The following is a 23478-nucleotide window of genomic DNA, read 5'->3' as shown; positions in this document are numbered from 1 at the left end:
TGGGTGCCCTTCACCAATTATTAAGGAGGTAAGGGGGGATTTAAATGAGATAGGCAATTTAACCCTAAGGCAACAGAGCTCTGGGCTCTACTCTAACTGCCCTACACCTATGGGTTAAAGAGCAATGGCCTGTGAGTCTGACCACAGATGCTCACTCCTTTGAGCCAGGAGATGCTGTATGGGTAAAGGAGTGGAATGTTCAACCACTCAAACCCCTTTGGAGGGGCCTGTTCACTGTCATTTTGTTCACCCCTACTGCAGTAAAAGTAGCCGAGGTGGGTCCCTGGATTCACCACAGCAGAGTGAAGCCGGCATCCTGGGACTGGGAGTGCATTCCTGATCCATCCACGCAGTGTAAGGTGACCATACGAAGAAGCAATCTGCAACGCCAGAGACTCTGGCAGGGGACCACTGCCCTGCATTAGTCACTCCAGAAGCTGACCAATCTACGCACGACAGAAGCTTGAGGAATCACCGGTCCAGTGAAATAAATAAATTGTCCTTATTTCCTATATCTGCCTTCTTACTGTGATGCACTGTCACCACTTGTTTCTCACTATTATTGCAACTTTTCCCCCTACTTTTTGCTATTGGATTGGCAGAGGTTGCCCCAGTCAGCTGGAAATGTGGCAAGAGGTTTCTGTTAGCACCCACTTTCACCCACTTATGTGACCCATGTATTCGCATAACCAGGTCAGGCCAAGGAGTCACCTGGACCTTACTGTACCATACCCATTTCTCATGGCAGGGAAGGACCGTGGGGACATGCATACACAATGAGTCCACCTATTCCATCTGCCACCGGGGAAGTCAATACACTTGCTTTAACCCACAATACTCCCCAAATGAAGATTGGTTACAAGTCTGACCTTCTCGGGAGGTGGGGGGAGTCTTGATCAGCTGGACACAAATCACTAACCCCAAGTGTCCGGTGTCAATACTGTTTGATGTATGTGCAGTTATAGCTATTGGCCCCAAAGCCTCTGTCATACGAAAAAAGCGGGCACTTGTCATGGAGAGCCCAAGGACTCTTGATATACCATGTGGAGGCTTAGACTGGGAATGAAAATACTGACTCAGTAACAAATACACGTGTGAGGAGAACGGTTTATGTGCCTATATACTTGAGTTTTTATGCTCCAGTTGGAGCTGTGTTTCATAGGCTACTTGGGAAAAAAAAAAAGTCACAACAGCACTCCTTTAGAAGGGGGCTGCTACATCAGGTTGTCAATCAAAAGCCTGTTACCCTGTTAATTTCACCATCATTAACCCAGAAGACTACAAATGGCAATGGGGCACCTGAATTGACATCCGAATCTATGGGCGAGGCAGACCCAAGGACTGTGCTATATTTCAAGACGGTCACTACACCACCCATACGACCACATCCCATCAAGTCTTCCACTCCTTCTGTAAGGGAATAAGAAGTAGTCCCCTCCCATTTCAGTCCCAGCAAGGAACTTGTTTCTAGTCTGGGCAGAGACTACAGCCCAGACCCTAAAGATCTCTTCATGCTATGTATGTGGGGGAACCAGCATGGGGGAACAATGGCCATGGAAGGCCAAGGGATTAGATCCCCTCAAGCCTTATAATGGAACAAAATATCCCAGTTCTACTACCGGGGTTTGGCTCCTCAAAACCTCAGTCATTGGGAAGAACTGTCTTGCCCGATGGGGAAAAAATTTCACCATCCCTGTTGGAAACTTAACATGCCTAGGCCAAAGGTTTTATAATTCAACCACCTGGGAAACCCAAGGGTGGGGGGTCACCTGGGTCACCTTGAGCCAGACCCTCGCCCCTTGTTTAACTTCTCTCATCTCCAAGAGGACTGGGACAACACTGATGCAGCCATCAAATGGCAGGCCCCAGGTAGACTATACTGGGTATGTGGGAGAACAGCCTATACAGTACTTTCCTTAGGCTGGCCAGGGTCATGAGTGCTGGGGACTATCCATCCATCTTTATTCCTACTCCCACTTGCAAGGGGAGAACATCTGGGAGTTCAAATATATGGAGATAGAGAGGCTCAAAAAAAGTGGCATGCCTTGAAAATTGGCAAATGGAAAGATAATGAATGGCCTCCTGAGCATATAATCCATTATTATGGCCCTGCCAACTGGGCAGAGGGTGGGTCCTGGGGCTACCGCACTCCCATTTACATGCTAAACCACATAGTCAGACTGCAAGCAGTTGTAGAAATTATAACCAACGAAACTGACAGAGCTTTTAATAGTCAAGCAACAAACCAAAATGCGCAATGCCATTTATCAAAATCGCTTGGCCTTAGATTACCTGCTTGCTTCTGAGGGAGGTGTTTGTGGAAAATTTAACCTGAGCAACTGCTGCCTACAGATAGATGATGAGGGAAAAGTCATAGAGGAGATCACAGATCAAATGAGGAAGGTTATTCATGTCCAGTCCAGACTTGGAAAGGTGAAAACCCCGGGGAGTTATTTGGGATGGTTTTCAACTCTTGGGGGGATTCAAAACCCTCATAGGAATTATCCTCCTAATTTTGGGAGGGTGCTTGATCTTACCCTGCTTAGCTCCCTTGATTGTGCAGTCTGTCTCCAGTCTCGTTGAGGCTATGGTTGAGAGAAAAACAGCCGCTCATGTAATGAGGTTATGGAAATATAAAAAGAAAAGATGCATGGTATGGCCTCAATCTTTTTGTATTTGTTGAGGCCTATTTTGTGACCTAATATGTGATCTCTTCTGGTGAATGTTCCATGTGCACCTGAAAACAATGTATTCTACTTTTTTAGGATGGAATGTTATGAATCTATCTGTTAAGTCCATTGGGTCCAGTGTGTCATTCAAAGCCACTAGTTTTTGCACATGCACAAGCGAGCGGGGGAGGGGCACAGAGAGAGGGAGATTATCCCAAGCAGGCTCTCCACACTTAGCACGGAGCCTGATGCGGAGCTCCATCTCACCACCATGAGTCGTGACCTGAGCTGAAATCAAGAGTCGGACGCTTAACCAACTAAGCCACCCAGGTGCCCTGCATGTTCATTATTTCTTAGTGAAAGAGGTCACTACAACAGTCCAAGTTAAAGGGTGTGGCAGCCTAACTACCAAAGTGGGAAGATTCTAAAAATCCTTAAGAAGTAGAATCAACAGGAGTTGATGACTCAGTAGATGTTGGGGATTAAGAAGAGAAGAGCATTAAGGATAACTTCAGGTTTCTGCTTTGAGCAGCTGGGTAGTACCTTCACTTAGGTGAAGGTTACTGGAGGAGGCACAGGTCTGGGAGGGCATATCAGTTCAGTTTTGGCTTTTAGATTTGATGTGCCTCTGAAACATCCAAACAGAAATGGTAAGTCCAAGCCAAATATTTGGATCTGGGCTAAATATAAAGATGAGAGTGAACATTTATAGATGAAACCAGGGGAATGAACAAGATCAGCAAGGAAGAAGCACCAAGTGTGTTCTTAGAGGCCGGAACCCTGTGGAACTCCAAGTTAATGACTAGAGGGGAGAAAGGACTGAGCAGAAGTAAAATGAGAGGAAGGCGAGAGGGAGATTAAAAAAAAAAAAAAAAAAAAAAAAAAAAAAAAAAAAAAAAAAAAAAGACAGAAGCCAAGGGAGAGCATTTCAGAAAAAGGGAAGTGTTATGTCTTTATGAGGTTTTGATAACTGTTGAAGATTCAAGGAAGATAAAAATGGAAACAGGTCCACTGATTTTGTTAGTTACTTCATAAAAAAAGCTTCAATAGAATGGTAAGGAAAAAAGACCATAGTGAAGAGGTTGAAAAGCCAAAAACATCAGATATGTTTCAGAACTTTTACATAATATAAAAAGCTCATCTAAGCCAGGCGCATTCTTCTAAAATTTAGCCAGCAGCAACTGGCTTCCCTAAAAAAATAAAAAAATAAATAGATGTTCCCAAATGAAAGAACATTGGACTCTTCAAAACTGCCTGAAGAGCTCTGTTTGTTTATTTACAGTGAAACAAATTGGTATAATGATTACTTTTTCATCTGCTTTTACAACTTGCTTTTGCTGTCCATTAAAGCACATACTTAGAATACGGAGAAAATGTACTCTCATATTGCTGGTAGAAAGCAATTTTGCAATATGCATCAAAAATTCAAATGTGATCCAGCACATGTAATAGTCTGACCCAGTAACTACATTCCTCAAAGTTTATCCAAAAGATACTGCATACTAAATAAGTATTCAAAGATGGAAATTTAGGGATGTGTGTCTAACAGGAAAAGTCTAGAAACAACTTAAACATCCATAAAAATTAAATACAAAATCGATTAAGTAAAATCATGGTATACACAATAAGACACTAATCAGTTATCAAAAAACCTAAGGCAGCTCTATGCACAATAATAGTACCTGGGTGCAGGGTCATACTCATAAGTTTCCAGGCACCAATCATGTACTAACTCATTAAACTCTAACAATCCTATGAGAAAGATGTAACTACTATCTCCATTTTAAGGATAGGGAAACTGTAATTTATCTAAGACTGCTAGATAAATTGTGGGAGACGGGATCTGAACTCAAGCAGTCTGATTCCAGCATCCATGCTTTTAACCACTACATGTCTATAGTGACAAAGAAGATAGTCATCATATATTATTAAATGAAAGAGTCTTGTTCATCAGCAATTTTTGAAAGAAAACAGATGTTCATCCTTTTACATTGTTCTGGATTTACCTCTCTCAGTTCCCATCATCTTAACTGTAATCCTCAAACCCGTGTTAAAAAATCTGTATGTACATATACATATATATGTATGTAGATAGGTAATGCATGCTTACATATTCATAGACGAAAGCATGGAAGGAAGATCTTACACTGAACTTTTATTATGGTTACCTCTAGGGATGGAATCATGAATGGATTTTCTTTATCTCTATGTTTATATGCACACATAAGACATCAAATGAACCATTGTCTGAATGCAAAGAACCTATTCTGATAAAAAATTCTCAGCCAACATGAACTGGCTAAGATTAATTCTGATTGATCACGTCTAATCTATTACAATGTACTATACACTGTGATTATTGAACGTTTCATATGATAAATTAAATTTTGGGGAATATATCTAACCTACCTAATGGACACTGCCAATATCCTAAATGATCTGATGATGCTATGTACTATAGTGAATCATTCTTTTAGCTCAAAGCCTTTCTATGAAGACTATTTCTAACCCAAAAGAAAGCAGCTCCCATTCAGAAAGTAGGTGCCTTTAAACCATACTGAGCAACAGAGACCTTCACCTATAATTATGCTGCTTAAAAATATTATAAATTCAGCTTTGCCATTACTAAGCCAAAAGACTTTAGGCAACCTGGGGTCTTGGCTCCCTCAGTTATCAGCTGTGGGAGAGAATTATATAGTTTTCTCTGGTTAACACAATTCACAATTCTCTTACAAATAACACCTGGATATTTAATGTGCTAATGGATAACTTATGTTGCGCTCATAAGCACTTTGAACTGTCCCTAAGTTTGTTTTATTTAATATAAACAAATATATTTTCTATGGCTTCTTAGATTAGAAGCTAAAAGTTAGTCACTGTCATATATGTTTGGGATATTCTTTTTCCAGGTGGAAAAAGATCTGGTCCCGGCAATCAGATCAATTTAGTACACTTCAATTCAGCCTATACATACTGTCTCTAAGACAGCCCCAAGATTCATACAAGGAAGGGATGTAAATATGGGCCACTAGTGGGAAAGCTCTCCTTTTTACCTTCTCTAACTAGGCAAGTTCTCCAAGATGACACTAGATGAACATCCACGTATTGTTACAGAAGATACAAAAACCTTTCTGCCCTGTGGCCACAGAATGTCCTCTGCACAGGTGACATCAGGTTAACATGGACAAAAATAAATGAAAATAATGCAATCAAACCGAAAGAACCTGCTAATCAGGAAAATAACTGACCAGGCAGATACACTGCTGACACAGAGTATAGGTCAAATATACTTATTGGAGGAAATCCTGGGTGACCCCCAAAAGACAGAGTAAGTGTGTGCTAAGAGCACCAGTAAAGAAGAGTCAGCAAAATAATGAAGAAAGGCATTTTGGGAAAGATATAATATCTGAGGCTTAAAAACAAATTAGACAAGATAGGACAAATCATAACTTTGTTGGACTCCCTTACACTTGCTTTACGGCTAAGTATTGTTTGTTGTCTGAATTACATAAAACTTTGACTGCTTGGGCATTCTAAAAGTCTTATCCCAGCCCTATACCGAAAGTTCTTAGGAAGTTTTTGGTTTTGATTTGTCCTAACGACAAAAAACAAATAAAAAAAATTAGAGGTAGAGATCCATGACTTCATTAAAAGACACATGCAAATATGTTTTTGTTATTTTATTAAAAACATTTTTTTAATGTATATTTATTTTTGAGAGAGAGAGTAAGTGAGCAAGCGGAGGGTTAGAAAGAGAGGGAGACAGAGGATCCAAAGTGGGCTTGGTGCGGACAGCAGACAGCCCAACGAGGGGCTTGAACCCATGAACTGTGAGATCACGGCCCAAGCTGAAGTCAGACACTTACCTGACTGAGCCACGCAGGTGCCCCGTTTTTGTTATTTTATTGAAGAAATTTCAAATATTTTCCTAACTTCCAAAATAACTTTAGTATAAGAATTGTTCATATCTAAACTCAAAACTCAAAATAACTTTTGTATAAGAATTGTTTGTATCTAAACTCATTATTGAATGAACAATTTAAAGTACAATTTATGAACTTCACAAAAAACAGATGTTTAACAGAATAGGAGGTGAGGAGAGTACCCCACTTCTTGACGTACACAAGACCCATATTATGTCACGTCTTTGTTTTGGGTCAAGGTATTTAAGTACGGAAATAAAATATCCAGTGGCTCTCTGAAGACTTCAAGTCATTATCTTTTGGAAAATTTGGAAGAATGATGGGGAAGCTAGAAACAAATTCTGAGTTACCCTGTGAATATAACTGTAATCACAATAATGACAGCTAACATTTATTAGGCAATAAAATGTTCTAGACACTATATTAAGGATTTTTATATATCATCATATTTAATTCTTACAATAATCCCATAAATTAGTGTCTATTATTATCTCAAAACTCAGGGTCTGTGCACTTACAGCATTTTGCCCAAGGTCGTATACCAGAGCTGAAATTAGATCCAAATCTGTCCAAGTCCAGGGTCTGGAATTTTAACAACTATGTTTTATGGGGAAAGGGTGAGTCTGCATTTTTTTTTTTTTTTAATAAATAAGGCAATTTTCGCCTTCAGTAACAGAATGTCATCTCTGACTGAAGGACAAAAACTGACTGACTGGATTACTTTCAGCAACTCTGCAGCAAATGTCTTGCTATTACCACACTGTTAAAGCTGCACGGATATGTTGATATAAAATCCAACAAGGTAATTATAATTGAATTCTAAAGTGCTTATAAGTTTCTAGCTCTCAGAGAAAGAGGTGCAAATTGAAATGTAGCAGTTTCTTTTTTAGTCAGTATATTATAAAAGCTTGCTAATAACTCAATTCTATGTTTAGGTACCTCCAGGGATGTTATCATGGTAAGAAATATTTTAAGAAAAAGGCTGGCATCATTTTGACAGAAAACAGGTTTTAAATTTTTCTCTTACATCATCCAACTCATATGAATGAAAACAACTTTATATGTTACTGGAAGGAGTGCTAGGATAGTAAAATTAAATAGATTATAAGAAAAACAAAGACACAAACTCTAAATAAACAACAAAGGAGAGAATCAGAGTTCCTCACAAAAGTCTTCTGTTGTGTTCAAGAATCTAGAATGAGTCAAAGGCTATACGTTTGAATTATGCCCAATTTAAAGATAAAAACAGACTTACCTTTAGGAGAGCCAAGGCTACATGAAAGATAATATTCAAACCCTGAAATAGAAAAAAAGAGTCCAAATCAATACTGCCACATCTACCACTATTTTATTAAGTTTCCCCAAGACTTCCATGCATCTCTAATAAAATCCCTAATTGCTTTTATCTTCACATACAATAATAATTAAACAATGAGATTTTTTTTTTGAAAGGTATTTTCCTTCTCTGAGGCTTACTGCACATTTTTGGTGCCATTTAATTAACATTCACATAAAATGGTTATTTTTACAGTAAATTATTTTCCTTCAATCCTTCAATAAATTATTCAATACATTATTTTTCCTTCAATTTCTGGATTATCTGCATGGGTCTAAGGCTTGTGAAAGTCAAGTTCTTTGATCAAGATGGCAGTGATGCAGAAGTCTAAACTTATTCCATGGAATTCCTAAGTCCCAGTATATACATCTTGGTGAGGTAAAAGGCCAGCAGCAGACAAAACAAAACAAAACAATGTTGCAGATAACTGGGACGGGTTGTATGGGAGGAGCTGTAAGCATCTCACTGTATTTCCACCACTGTTCTTATTGCTTTAGTTCTTGTTTGCTTTCAAGTAGTATTCGTGCAACTAGAGGTGTAATTAGGGGCTATCCTCTAGACTTCCTTTTCTTTTTTCCCCCCTGAAACCCAAAGCAACATCTCTTTAGGAAGAAACAAATTAAACACCTCGTTAAGAAGTCTTACTGGAGCTGAATTCTGAGCTCTGAGCTCAGCCCAGGGGCTCTGAAGTGATGTTGAGATGTTAAATTCAAAAATACAGGACATCTTAAATGCTCAAGATGACAATCAGAAACAAAGTTGCCATGAAATATGCCATTTCCTCCCATGGAAGTCACCATACAGGAGAAGAAAGATCTTTCAGGTATGAGTTGACATCTCCCATGAGTCCAGGGTCTGTCTTTGTGCCTTCATCTTGGTCACAAATACAGTCTATCTACCTTTTAGATATGGCATTGTACCAGATGTGTTACACAAAGAACTACTATACCAGATGTATTATGCAAAGAACTTTTTTTTTAAAGTTTATTTATTCATTTGAGAGAGAGAGAGCGAGAGAGAGAGATGCACAGAGAGAGAGGGAGAGACAGAATCCCAAGCAGGCTCTGCACTGTCAGCACAGAGCCTGTCATGGGGCTCGACCTCACGAATGATGAGATCATGGCCTGGGCCAGAACCAAGAGTCTGATAATTCATCCTACTGAGCCACCCCGGTACCCCTACATAAAGAACTTCTAATAAACCATCCTTTTCCTATCTCCAAAATCAGAAGCGAGGATTAAAACTAGATTCTTAGAGTGAATCCCTATTATAATTTGCTTAACTTTCATAGTGAACTACCCAAAATATGATTTAATGGTATAAGGGGTGAATGATTAATACGAAATATTTGGTTCGAGGTCTGGGGTTTACTCTGTTAATTCTTTAAGAACTAAAAGCAGCAGGAAGTATAACCAGGCCAGAAGACAAAAGCAAATCATCACAGTTCATTATCACACCAAGCAATGATTCTGGACTTGATCACAATTTATCAATTAGAAAAGAGGAGACTATTGTAGATCAAAAAACCTGGGTTATAATGAAGCAAAATTTGCTTTCCTAATTGAAATTTGTTTTTTAATCTCTTAAAAAATTTTTTTAATATAATTTATTGTCAAATTGGCTTACATACAACACCCAGTACTCATCCCAACAAGTGCCCTCCTCCATGCCCATCACCCATTTTCCCCTCTCCCCCATCCCCATCAACCCTCAGTTTGTTCTCTGTATTTAAGAGTCTCTTATGGTTTGTCTCCTTCCCTCTCTGTTTGTAACTTTTTTCCCCCTTCGCTACCCCATGGTCTTCTGTTAAGTTTCTCAAGATCCACATGTGAGTGAAAACATATGGTATCTCTCTCTGCCTGACTTATTTCACTTAACATAACACCCTCCAGTTCCATCCACGTTGCTGCAAATGGCAGGATTTCATTCCTTCTCATTGCCAAGCAGTATTCCATTGTATATACGTAAATCTGGGCCCTCACCCATTAACTGCTGTGCGCTGTTGCCAAAACGCACAGGCCAAGCCTGCTGCCCTGCTCTTTCCCCTCCACCCCACATCACAGCTGCTCGCCAGTGGTGAATTCTCACAACCCCAGTGCTTATCAGCCTGCTGTAGGACTAAGTCCACTATGTCTCTGGATCTTGTTCTCCTAGTCACTGCTTAAAATGTAAGCCCCTCTTGTCTCCAGTTCTCTAATCCTTATAATGCTCTGGTTTTTTCCTCCTAAGTTGGTCTCCCACCCCTCCTCTCCCTCCCAAATCCCTTCAGGGTACACTTTGGAGACTCCACATTCAACCGACTTTGCTATATTCTCAACACCCTTGCTTTCGCAGGAATAGTGAAATCTCACAGATTCTCATAACAACCTGTATTATGATTCTCACTTTTCAGAATGTGAACTTGACTAGCCTAAGCTTATATATGGATTTAGTAGAAGCCCACGATCATCCCCCGCCTCTTAATGTCTAGTTTAAGGGCATTTTTACCACTCTGTGCTGGCATGACATACATAATACGTGCTTATTTGAGGACCAGAGGACTAAACTATACTAGCTATCCTAAAATTGCTGAGATTTATTCTTCTCCCAAGGGACCCAAGTAGAGCAATTTATTATCTCAAAGTCAAACTACTGGATAATAACTGAGCTGTGAAAAACACCAAGAACTTAGACATTTTTTTTAAAAAAAGTTAAAGACCTCTAGAGAGCCAAAACAGCTCTAACACCACAAAAATTTATTCAAATTTTTATTTCATATGCACTTTGAATTCGTTTGGTGATACGACTGTAGAGTTTATGGGTATCAGAAGTAGCCAGCTAAAGGACAAAGTGCATGGTAGATGGGATTAGAGACAAATAGCCTATAGAGACAGGTGTCAGAATTAAAATATTAGATCTCACAGAAATACAAGATACGTTTTTAAAAAAACTATTCAAATGTATAGTTGTCTGGGCCCATTTAGTGGAACCAATAATCCTACAGTTTACCTTAGTTCATGATGATAATCCGATAGTATTAATGAATGCTTCCATGTTCAAAATATTGTACTTAAGAAGGAAGCATAGCATGTGTTTAAATGAAAAGTAAGTAATGTTTAGTTTGGGAAACTAAAGCGGTCCCTTTCAGTTACCAGAAACAATTTATATAGGGAAACTCTCTAAACCAGTTTAAGGTACTCCTGCATCTGCCATCCATAAAACATCCATAAAACAGACAGAAGTAAACACTTCACAAGCCTTAAACTAAAGTAGAAGAGTGTGGTCACACTGTGCAAACAGGATACAGCATTTGGTCAGTTTAAAATTACAGCAGCACATATAGGTTGGCTTTGAGATGACAATGTCAGGGCAAGCTTTGGTCCTCAGACTTGGAGCCAACAATAAAGTGAATTATAAGGAAACAACCCTTCACTCTACCAAGCTACCACGAACGAAATCCCCTGTTGTTACTTAACTGTCCACCCACTCTTACATGATTCAATCTTTGACTAATTGAGCTGAAATCTATTTTTTGAAATACACTTTAAAAAGAGAAAGATGTCCTATATTTTCAAGATGCCTCTCCTTTTCAGGAATATGTGATCTGTAGCAATTTTTTAGGTACTGAGGGGTAAATAAGTGGTCCTAACAGGGCTCAAACAGTAAAACATTTGGAGAACAATGAAGAGTAAAAATAACGAATAAATGTGTTGTTGTGGCTACCTCTCATTTATGATACAAGGTCTAACTCCAAGTTCAATATAATAAATAAGGGCCAACATCCACATATTATCTATGTGCCAAGAGCTGAATTAATCACAATGAAAACATGCCCTTATTTCATCCCACAAACCTCAATTCCATTTTAATTCCATCCAAATGAAGATTTAGAGAAATCAAAGTAAGTTTCCCAAGGTCACACAGCTAATAGGTGGATTTTAAACTAAGCAGTGTAATTCTAGAAGTTGTTCTCTTAACCACCAAGTTAGAGAAGATGGCCCAATAAATAAGTGAATGGATGAATATATCCTTTAGTTGGGGGTTTTCAATGTGCCTTCTAACTCCTAAAGAATTAGTGATTCCTTCCCTTTAAAAATTTTTTTCTTAATGTTTATTTATTTTTGAGAGAGAGAGAGACACACACACAGAATCCGAAGCAGGTTCCAGACTCTGAACTTTCAGCACAGAGCCTGATGTGGGGCTCAAACCCACGAACTGTGAGACCATGACCTGAGCTGAAGTTGGACACTTAACCGACTGAGCCACCCAGGTGCCCCCGATTCCTTCCATTTAACGTAAATTTTGAAAGCAGAGGGTAGAAAGATAACAAATAGGTGACTTCTACCAAAACCAAATCTTGTAATTTACACCATGTCGAAAACACTCACAAAAAGCAGCTGACTGCTTGCAGGATATAGGGCAATATAAACTCAGCATGCTGTGGCGAGAAAGGGTCACCACCTTCCTCCAGTGACAACGCACTGTAATCAGCCTTGTGTGCGTGAAGAAGTGTCTCCTTTACTGACTGGAAAGCTACGGTTTCAAAATTGAGTCACGGCCCGGCAAAATGTTCCCTTTAAAGAACACCTACAAGTAACTGCCCCAAATTAAATAGTTTCTCCAAAGTGCGGATCGCGGCCTTCCCGGGTAGGCCAACAATCAAGCACCCACAAACCCGTGTGAAGGAAGGCTGACAGCACAGCGCTCACTGAAACAAAGACACGAACGTTTGGCTCTGATGAGCAGGCAATCGTGAGCTCAGAGGGAGCTGACAGACTGTGTGAGAAGCTGTCAAAAGCTACGCTGACAGCGCTGAGAGCAAATGCTGAAAAGGTAGTTAGTGCCAAACAGTGCCGAGTGTGCTTCAGCACCCGGCTCCTCAGGGATCAAAATAAAAGGGAAATAAATAGTATGTGGGAATGGAAATCCTAACCACAAGGCAGGGAGAACCGATCAAACCAGAAGTAGCCAAGGTAAAGGGAGCGGCCCACAGACAAACACGGCCAATGCTAGAGGAAACGCGAGCTGCCCTTCCGACCCAACACAGGACATACCGTCCCAGGAAGTGGTGACGACTCAATGAAACAGCACAGAAAAAGCACATCACAGGAATTGAACACTTGCTAAGTATTCAGTAATTTACACCAGCATATGTTATTAGCTTTGCATATTGATTGCCTGTCATGGCTGGTATTTTATATCTTTTTTTCACTTAATTCTCTGAGTAACTCCATGGCATATGTGTCACTGCCACCATTTTAGAGATGAGCAAACTGAGGCCCAGAGACATCACTCTGTTAGTAAATGGCAAAGCCAGGACTAGAACTTATGTCTGGCAGATTAAAAAAAAAATCCATAGCTTTTTTTCACTAATTCAATACTGATTATGTTTGTCAGACAAAAAAAAAAAAAAAAAAAATTCCACAGCTTTCTCACTAATTCCATCCATCTACTACAAATTCAGTGGGACTTTGGTTAGTGTCTGTAATGAATTAAGGACGTTCTTAATTCTTTGACACTTCTCCCATCCAGAAGTAAGGTCTTTGACCTCTCCTCTTGAATCTGGGCAGAGTATACTACTGCTTTGCCCAACAGAATATGGTAGAAGTGAAGTTATGCCTATATTCTGGGCCCAAGCCTTAAGGGTATAAGCTTCCACTCCCCATCTCCTGGAGTGTTCCCCCCCATTCCCACCACGTGAAGGTCAGCCACCACCAGTTATATTTAGACCCTATGCTCTAAGAAGCTAAACAAAAAGTAAAGGGTCTGCAGGACAAAATGCCATCCATAAAAAACAGAGGCCAAGGGGGTGCCTGCCTGGCTCAGTCAGAAGAGTGTATGGCTCTTGAGCTCGGGATTGTGGGTTTGAGCTCCATACTGAGTGTAGAGATTACTTAAAAATAAAAAAAATCTTGGGGCGCCTGGGTGGCTCAGTTATCGTGATCTCTCTCTTCCCGAGTTTGAGCCCCGCATCAGGCTCTGTGCTGATGGCTCAGAGCCTGGAGCCTGCTTTGGATTCTATGTCTCCCTCTCTCTCTGCCCCTCCTCCCCCACTCATGCTCTGTCTCTCGCTCTCAAAAATAAATAAACATTAAAATAATTTTTGTTTTAAATAAAAACATCATAAAAAAGAAAAGAAACAAAGGCCAAGAATCACCCAGATGCCACACACGTGGATCAACAAGTCGTCCTGACAGTGAATCCTGCAGCCTCAGGTGCCCCAGTGGCTGCCATGTGGGTCAGAGGTAAACCACACAGCTGAATCTTTCTGAACTTCCTGACTTATGAAATTGTGAATAAAATGAATGGTTGTTTTAATTTTTAAAAGCCTTTAATTTTGAAATAATTTCAGATTTAGAAAAAATGTGCACAAATAGTGCCAAGAATCTCGGCATACCTTTAACTTGGCTTCATCAAATGTCAACGTCTCACATAACCAAAGTACAACTATCAAAACCATGAAAGCAGTATTCAAATTTTGTCTGATGTCCCACTAATGTCCTTTTCTGGTCCAGGATCCAATCCTGGACCATGTCTTACATTATGCTGTCATGTCTCCTCAGTCTGCTTTCATCTAGGACAGATGGCAGATCAAAGTCTTTGTCTTTGATGAACTTGATACTTTCGAGGAGTACAGGACTCTATTTGGTAGAATGTCCCTCAATTTGTCTGATGTTTCCTTATGATGAGATTTAGGTTATGTATTGTTGGCACAAACAACACAGAATCAATGTTGTGTCAGTCCATATCATATCAGGAGGCTACATATAATATCAACATGTCCCGCTTCAAAATCATTGTTTAAAAGCCACTCAGGTTTGGTGCAGCTTCTAATGTACATCAGGCAACCAGAACATAATCCCTCTGAGCTTCTCTTTGGGTGAGATAAATTTCTTACTTTTGTGATCTACAAAATGCATTTTTCCACACACACACACAAAGCGTGAGATAATTACCACGCAAACAAAAAGAAATACTGGCTGCTCTTAACACAGAGGTCTAATAGCAAGAATAGTGTAACACATTAACCCAAAAGTATTTTACCTTATTTTCATTCTCATAGAGTAAGCATTTTAAAAATTCCATCTTTTAGGATGACTAAATAATGGAGTTTGATGGCGTACCCAGTAAAATCAGGTTGTATTCTAGGTTTAGGGTTTTGTTTCTGGATGCCCACTAGAGGTCAGGATTGCAGCACTGAAAACAAAGCAGCAGCTTAAAAAAGATGTCCGGGACCTTCACCACAGCCTTGCATATAAATTCATCTAAGTTCTAATGTTTGAAAGCCCTCACGGCCAAGTCCTCCCTTAGGCCTGCTACCTGTTTACTAATATAGTATAAACTACAAAAAAACTTGCATGATTCCAGCCTTCCCTTTCCCCCAGTTTCCTTAATGTTTTCCATTTTTACTATAGATTCATTTGTTAGTTTTCTCATGAGTAGAAAGAGTTCAAGAATGTGGAGGATAAGAAATAGATTTAACATATGAATGCATCTGTCTGGTTGTGGGTGTTTTGTTTTTTTTTTTTAAATCTTTGCTTGACTTGCATTTGTTTTTATAAATGAACTACTAAATAAAGACACTTCTTAATTATGAGTGACTCTGGGAAAAACTCTTAGTAGTTTGTGAAATCTGAATTAAATAAACCTTTTAGTAACAAAGGAGGTAAAATAAGAGAAATAGCTCAAATGAGAGGTTTTGGCAAATATTTACCAAATCTGTGTGCCAGGCGTTCTGAAGACTGCTTAGTATATATAACCACTTGCATGTTTACAGTGATGGATAGGTCATTTCTCCATCAATGGACTCCTAAACTAGGACTGGCGATAGAAATATAAATAAGCAACACATTAACCCTGGCTAATAAAGGAGAGGTGTGACCTGGAAAGCATTTTATGATGCCTTATTGGTAATGAACATTAGCAATCACCCTTCTGTTTTCAATCCCATTAAGTCATGATAAGCCCTGGATTATTCAGTCTTCCAGCTACAATTATCAGTCAACCCATCCCAGGCTGTGGGGATGTTTTTGATGCCCTTCATAAAAACAAAGAAGACAAAGACTCCCACCAATCTCTAACTACCAGCTGATCTCGATCCTTCTCTCCCTCCAACCTCCTGCTAGAGTTTCCATTGACCCGATCCACCCTCTTTTTTAAAAAAATAAAAATGATCTCTAAAAACCCCAAAACACATTAGCCTAAATTCAACAAATATGTATAGAACACCAACTATGTATTCAATATGGCATGGAGGTGTTCTGAAAATTTAAAAGAAATATATTTTAAAAAATCAATAGATTTGGGGAGACAAGTCACTTGCAAAGGTTAGGGAACAGAACACTATTTGGTACAATGTGCCAAGTTACTTTGCTGGGACTCCCCACAATCACACACCGCAGAAAAATGCAACAGCAATTAAAATGTGCAGGAATAACTTGGGTTAAGAGCAGTGTGAAGTCTTCTTCGCAGCTTGACCTAATTCCAACCAATGAACCAAAACACAATGATGATGATGATGATGATGATGATATTAGCTACTAACATTTACGATCAATTAACATATGCCAATAATTGTTTTTAGAACACTAAAAATATCATTTAATTAAATCATGAGAATGTAGAGACTGAGGCACATTGCTAACGGTTCACCAACTCGCCCAAGATCACAAATGGTTGAAGCTGAGATTCAAAAACAGGTAGTCTATATCCAGAGACAGTGTTAGAAATGACCATGGCATACTATACATTTTCCTTAAATCTGAAGCTATTAAAGTCAGAATAAGATTGCTTTAAAGGTTAGCTGAATTAACAATGAAGATATTTTAATATTTAATTTTCAGACTAAACTGGCTCCAAAAGACGATTAGTTAAGAAATGTGTGAGACTGTATCAATTTATCATTAGAAGGTATATGTTAATATATCAACTTGTGCAACATTAAATACATGCTTGTGATGTAATAGAAAACATATTGGTTTCTGTTCCAGTTATGGGCACAGATATTCCTGAAACCCTTGTATTTTCCTAAGTAATAAGAACACTAAAAGCATCTCTTGTCCTAACATTAAGTCTCTGACCCCAATTCCTGACACAGGGCTCTTGAAACCCTTATAATTTCCTAGGTGGTAGGAGTGTCTTTTGTTCTAATGAGGTGACCCTGGGTGGGCTCTTAAGGTAGCTCCTTGATGAGAGCCTGTCACCAGAAAGAAAAACCATGAGTGGAAGCTTGGAATTTCTCCCCTACTAACTCCCATTTTCTTGAGAAGGGAGAAGGGCTGAAAATGGAGTTATCAATTGATTCATCATAATTAATCACGCCTACATTAAAATGTATGCCTCCATAAAAATCCCGATGGTACGGAGTTCAGGGCTTCCAGGTCAGCAAACACATCCATGTACTGAGCATATGACACGCCTTTATGTGTCTCTTAAGGAACTGGTCAACCGTCTACATTACTGGTAAGTAAATGTTCTCCTGAGTTCTATAAGCTGCTCTAGCAAGTTGACTGAAACTAAGGAGGGGGTTATGGGAACTTCTGATTTGTAGCCAAAATGGACATAAGTTGTGGGTAATCTGGGGACCTACTTGTGTTTGACATCTTAAGTACAGTGGTAGCAGGCTTGGGGTACTGAGCCCTTAACCTGTGGGATCTCAAGGTAGATAGTGTTAGAACTGAGTTATGTTGTAGGTCACCCAGCTGGTGTTGCAGGAAAAGCCTTTACACATTTGGTGCCCAGAAGTGTCAGCAGTGAGGTGTTCCATGAGTGGGGTAGCAGTATGAGAGCAGAGGAGCCACACAAGGAAGAAACACACAGGAGATGGGCTGAACTGTTTTTCCTCTGCAATGCTAATCCAGGGAATCCCAGCCAGAAGACTTAGACCCACAGGTAAGTTGTAAGGTCTTCTTTGATAATGCTTTCAGCTGGTTGCTACCACATCATGTACCATCTGCTAAATGATCTGACACCTTTCCATGTACAGACACTACAGCACTTTTCTCTCTGCTGAATGCTGGGATTTCATTGGTGGCACCCACTGCCCACAAACTTCACCCTTTTTGGTGATCTCATAGCTGTGGGGAAATGAAAACTAGGTTCTTCTCAAGGAACTCCCCCATATTAGACCACGCCCTGAACCTCTGGACCTTCTGTATGATGTCTTCTCTACCTGGAACATCCTTCTTTTACTTAGCTACTCCTCTCTCTCTAGGTCCGAGATTAGATGCTAATTCCTCCAAGGAGGTTTTCTTGGCATTCCATGGCTGGGTTAGGTACCCCTTATTAGGGCTCTTTAAAAGCATCCTGGACTCTCCATCCATTGCTGCGTAACTACTCATTTATCTGTCTCTCTCTCTCCTTGTAAGTTACATGAGGGCAGAACCCTGCTTGTATCTTTACTGATGTATTTCCATCACTCAGGACACTACCTGCAACAGAGTAGGTTCTCAGTATTAGCTGAATCAATAGATGTAATGAATAGGATTGTTGGAATCAAGGAAATAGAGCTTTCATGAGAATCAAGAATCATGAAATGTTCCTCAAAATAGCTTCTTTCTACAATTTATTGATATTAATAGCATACTCCTTTTGGCTGGTGGGCCTCATTTGCAGGTTATTTGGAAAGAAAAACAGATTACATTCAGTTCCTTCTTAAACATGAAAAGCGAGCTTCTGAATAATAACATTAAAATTCAGACATGCTTTCTTTCATCTTCTACTATCCCAGAAGCTTCACTACTCTTTCCAAATCTGAAAACAAGGGTATAATGCATCCGGGTGATGTTCTCAGGAAAGGAAAACCAATCACACGTTTATCACTGTCTTCGGAAACAAGCAGAAGCTGAAATTTTAAGTACTCCCAAAGCAGAACGAGGGGGGTGGGGAACCCAAACACAACTCAAGAACTTGCAGTCAAATATACAGTTGAGAGAATTTAAAAGACTCAAGATGCCATATGTAATTTGCTTGGTGAGGAGTCTGGTGAAAGGCTGCAACCAGACTAACACACTCTGGATAGATGACTCCTACCCCATCCAAGGATGAAGTCCTGAGGTGTCTGTCATGCTGGGGAGCTGTTAATGAGTATATTCATCTTTGGTGACCCTTTCTCTTTCTTCTGTCCTCACTCAGTACATGGGTAAATGTTAGCGAAGCTTAAACACTAGAGACGACAGGGGCAGAAGTGATATAGGAGGCAAGTACTGAAAAAGAGTTTAAAAATTAAATCAGGTAAACAGCTCCACTGTTGCCTGCCACTTCTCTTTGAAGGATTTACTAATTATAGAAACTCACAATTTTTGATTTAATCACCAGATGGGGCATCTCTATCTTTTCTCCACTTCCTGTCCCCTGCCACTTAGAGCCCCCAGCAGACTGGTCTGAATAAAAAAATGTACTGCCAGCTTTAAGAATTAGGATGGACAGATGCTGGAGACATTCAAGGAGCCCAAGTTTCACTCTGTCTCAGAGATAGGTGTGGCATCTTTCTGCCAAGAACTACATAGGATTTAGCACCAAACTAACTGCACCATTTCACAGCAGCCATTACGTGGTAAAATCTTAACTACAGCCTTTATAGCACTTTGTGGCAGAGAACTTCCTGTGCAATTCAATTGTAACAATATCTGTCAGGTACAGAAGTTGATTTTACTACCTCCATTTTACAAAACACCTCAAATGTGCGAGGTGGTATTTTTAAGTTCACAGAATTAGGACTGGAATGACAAGCTTCCTGATTCTAATCCAGCTCTTTTACCATCAGCTGAGTGGTTGACTTCCTGGGGTGCTTTTTTTTTGTTGTTGTTTTAAATGTTTATTTTTGAGAAAGCGCAAGTGGGGAAGGGGCAGAGAGGGAGACAGGATTCAAAAAGGGCTCTGTGCTGACAGGCTGACATCAGCAAGTCCCGTGTGGGGCTTGAACTCATGAACTGTGAGGTCATGACCTGAGCTGAAGTCAAAATCTCAACTGACCCAGTGCCACCCAGGCACCCCTCCTGGGGGGCTTTTATAAGACACTGAGGCAGGAGTTCAACCTTGGATCAAAGAAATATGAATTTCTTGGGGGTATAGCCTGTCCACTTGTATTTTTAAGAATTTCCCAGGAGTCTGATATGAATCCAAACTGAGAAGTGAGCAGTACCTAAAGTTTTCAAGCCAACTGCACGTTAGAATCACCTAGGAAGCTTTAATAATACCTCAAAGTCTACTTTAATTGGTCTGGGTGGGGCCAGGTGATTATAATATACAGCCAGGTGTGAGAATCACTGTACAATACCTCTAACAGGCACATCTTAAAATTCTTTAATTTAAAGTCCACCTCTAGCTACTTCATACTATTTAAAATGTTTCTGAGGGAGGGGCCAAGATGGCAGAACAGCAGGGAAGTTTTCTGTGTGTCTCTTGTCCCTGAAATACAGCCAGATCAACACTAAACCATCCTGCACGCCTAGAAAACCGATTCGAGGATTAACGCAACAATCTTCACAAACTGAACCAGAGAACTCAGCAGGTACTTGGCACAGAGAGGTGAACTGGGGGAGAAAACTGCAGAGGGCAGGGAGCTGGTTTTGCTTGTGGGGAGAGGACAGAGATGGGGGGGAGTACGGGAAAGCACCCCCTCTCCCAAAGCACCTGGAGAGAAAAGGAACATATGCAAGAGACTGAACAAAAAAAGGAGAAAGGAAAAAGGAGAGGGTTTAAATTCCATTAGGACTCTATAAACAGGGGGAGCACAGAGTCTGAAACTCTGCAGCTAGATACCTGGCTGTGCTCTGGCGGGAAGAGCAAATCTCCAGGAGGGGAGAGCAAGGCCTGAGCCACATGGGGAGAGGTGGTTCCCCTGCTGGGAGGACATTTGGTAGAGGCTGCCCTCAACAAGTACAAAAAGATCAAGATCATACCGTACGGATTTTCAGACCACAACACCATGAAACTTGAAATCAACCACAAGAAAAAATGTGGAACGATAACAAATACTTGGAAACTAAAGACCATCCTACTAAAGAATGAGTGGGCTAACCATGAAGTTAAAGAGGAAATTAAAAAGTACATAGAAGCCAATGAAAATGGTAACACCACAGCCTAAAACCTCTGGGACGCAGCAAAGGGAAGCATATAGTAATCCAGACCTTCCTAAAGAAGGAAGAAAGGTCACAGATACACAACCTAACCTTATACCTTAAAAAGCTGGAAAAAGAACAGTAAATAACACCCCAAACCAGCAGAAGACAAGAAATAATAAAGATTAGAGCCAAAATCAATGCTAGAAAAACCAAAAAACCAGAACAGATCAATGAAAGCAGAAGCTGGTTCTTTGAAAGAATTAACAAAATTGATTTTAAAAAAAGTGTGATCAAAAAGAAAAGGGAAAGACCCAAATAAATAAAATCAAGAATGAAAGAGGAGAGATCACAACCAACACAGCAGAAATACAAACAATAAGAGAATATTATGAGCAATTATATACCAATAAAATGGGCAATCTGGAAGAAATGGACAAATTCCTAGAAACATATATACTACCAAAACTGAAACAGGAAGAAATAGAAAATTTTAACAGACTCATAACCAGTAAAGAAATCGAATTAGTAATCAAAAATCTCCCAAAAAACAAGAGTCAAGGCCCAGATGGCTTTCCAGGGGAATTCTACCAAACATTTAAAGAAAAGTTAACACCTATTTTCTTGAAGCTGTTCCAAAAAATAGAAATGGAAGGAAAACTTCCAAATTCTTTCTATAAAGCCAGCATTACCTTGATTCCAAAACCAGACAAAGACCCCACTAAAAAAAGAACTGTAGGGGCGCCTGGGTGGCGCAGTCAGTTAAGCGTCCGACTTCAGCCAGGTCACGATCTCGCGGGCCGTGAGTTCGAGCCCCGCGTCAGGCTCTGGGCTGATGGCTCGGAGCCTGGAGCCTGTTTCAGATTCTGTGGCTCCCTCTCTCTCTGCCCCTCCCCTGTTCATGCTCTGTCTCTCTCTGTCCCAAAAATAAAAATGTTGAAAAAAAATTAAAAAAAAAAAAAAAAAAAAAAAGAACTGTAGACCAGTTTCCATGCTGAACATGGATGCAAAAATCCTCAACAAGATACTAGCCAACCAGATCCAACAATACATTAAAAAAATTATTCACCACGACCAAGTGGGATTTACACATGGGATGCAGGGCTGGTTCAATATCCACAAAAACAATCAATGTGATTCATCACATCAATAAAAAAAAGGACAAGAACCACATGATGCTCTCAATAGATGCAGAGAAAGCATTTGACAAAATACAGCATCCTTTCTTGATAAAAACCCTCAAGAAAGTAGGGATAGAAGCATCAAACCTCAAGATCATAAAAGCCATATAGGAAAGACCCAACACTAATATCATCCTCAATGGGGAAAAACTAAGAACCTTCCCCTTAAGGTCAGAAACAAGACAGGGATGTCCACTCTTGCTGCTGTTATTCAATATAGTATTGGAAGTCTTAGCCTCAGCAATCAGACAGCACAAGGAAATAAAAGGCATCCAAATCGGCCAAGAGGAGGTCGAACTTTCACTTTTCGCAGATGACATGATACTCTATATGGAAAACCCAAAAGATTCCACCAGAATCTGCTAGAACTGATACATGAATTCAGCAAAGTTCCAGGATATAAAATCAATGCACAGAAATCAGTTGCATTCCTATACACCAATAATGAAGCAACAGAAAGAGAAATCAAGGAATCGATCCTATTTACAATTGCACCAAAAAACCATAAAATAACTAGGAATAAAAACCTAGGAAAAAACAAAAAGGTGAAAAATCTATACACTGAAAACTACAGAAAGCTTGAAAGAAATTGAAGAAGACACAAAAAAATGGGAAAATATTCCATGCTCCTGGATAGGAAGAACAAATATTGTTAAAATGTCAATACTATCCAAAGCAATCTACATATTCAATGCAGTATCTATCAAAATAACACCAGTATTCTTCACAGAGTTAGAATAATCCTAAAATTTGCATGGAACCAGAAAAGACCCTGAATAGCCAAAGCAATCTTGAAAAAGAAAACCAAAGCTGGAGGCATCACAATCCCAGACTTCAAGCTATACTACAAAGCTGTAATCATCAAGACAGTATGGTACTGGCACAAGAACAGATACTCAGATCAATGGAACAGAATAGAGAGCCCAGAAATGGACCCACAAACATATGGCCACCTAATCTCTGACAAAGCAGGAAAGAATATCCAATGGAATAAAGACAGTCTCTTCAGCAAGTAGTGCTGGGAAAACTGGACAGCAACATGCAGAAAAATGAACCTGGACCACTTTCTTACACCACACACAAAAATAAACTCAAAATGGATGAAAGACCTAAATGTAAGACAAGAAATCATCAAAATTCTAGAGGAGAAAGCAGGCAAAAACCTCTTTGATCCTGACCACAGCAACTTCTTACTCAACACATCTCTGAAGGCAAGGGAAACAAAAGCAAAAATGAACTACTGGGACCTCATCAAAATAAAAAGCTTCTGCACAGTGAAGGAAACAATCAGCAAAACTAAAAGGCAACTGACAGAATAGGAGAAGGTAT

General features: G+C 39.8%; 1 protein-coding gene across 7 annotated transcripts in view; it reads right to left on the bottom strand.

The window, feature by feature from the left end:
* RABGAP1L (RAB GTPase activating protein 1 like) overlaps positions 1 to 23478 on the bottom strand; it is a 774838-nt gene that overhangs the window by 206301 nt on the left and 545059 nt on the right. For all 7 annotated transcript variants that reach the window (XM_030303098.1, XM_030303093.1, XM_030303096.1 and 4 more), the window contains one exon: positions 7848 to 7889. In XM_030303098.1, the coding sequence (XP_030158958.1) occupies positions 7848 to 7889 (42 nt within the window). The remainder of the gene's footprint in view (positions 1 to 7847; positions 7890 to 23478) is intronic.

The sequence above is a fragment of the Lynx canadensis genome, chromosome F1 (assembly GCF_007474595.2).
Source record: "Lynx canadensis isolate LIC74 chromosome F1, mLynCan4.pri.v2, whole genome shotgun sequence".
Classification (NCBI taxonomy): Eukaryota; Metazoa; Chordata; class Mammalia; order Carnivora; family Felidae; genus Lynx; species Lynx canadensis.
The sequence above is the reverse complement of the archived record's forward strand: the minus strand, read 5'-3'. Positions and strand labels throughout refer to the sequence as shown.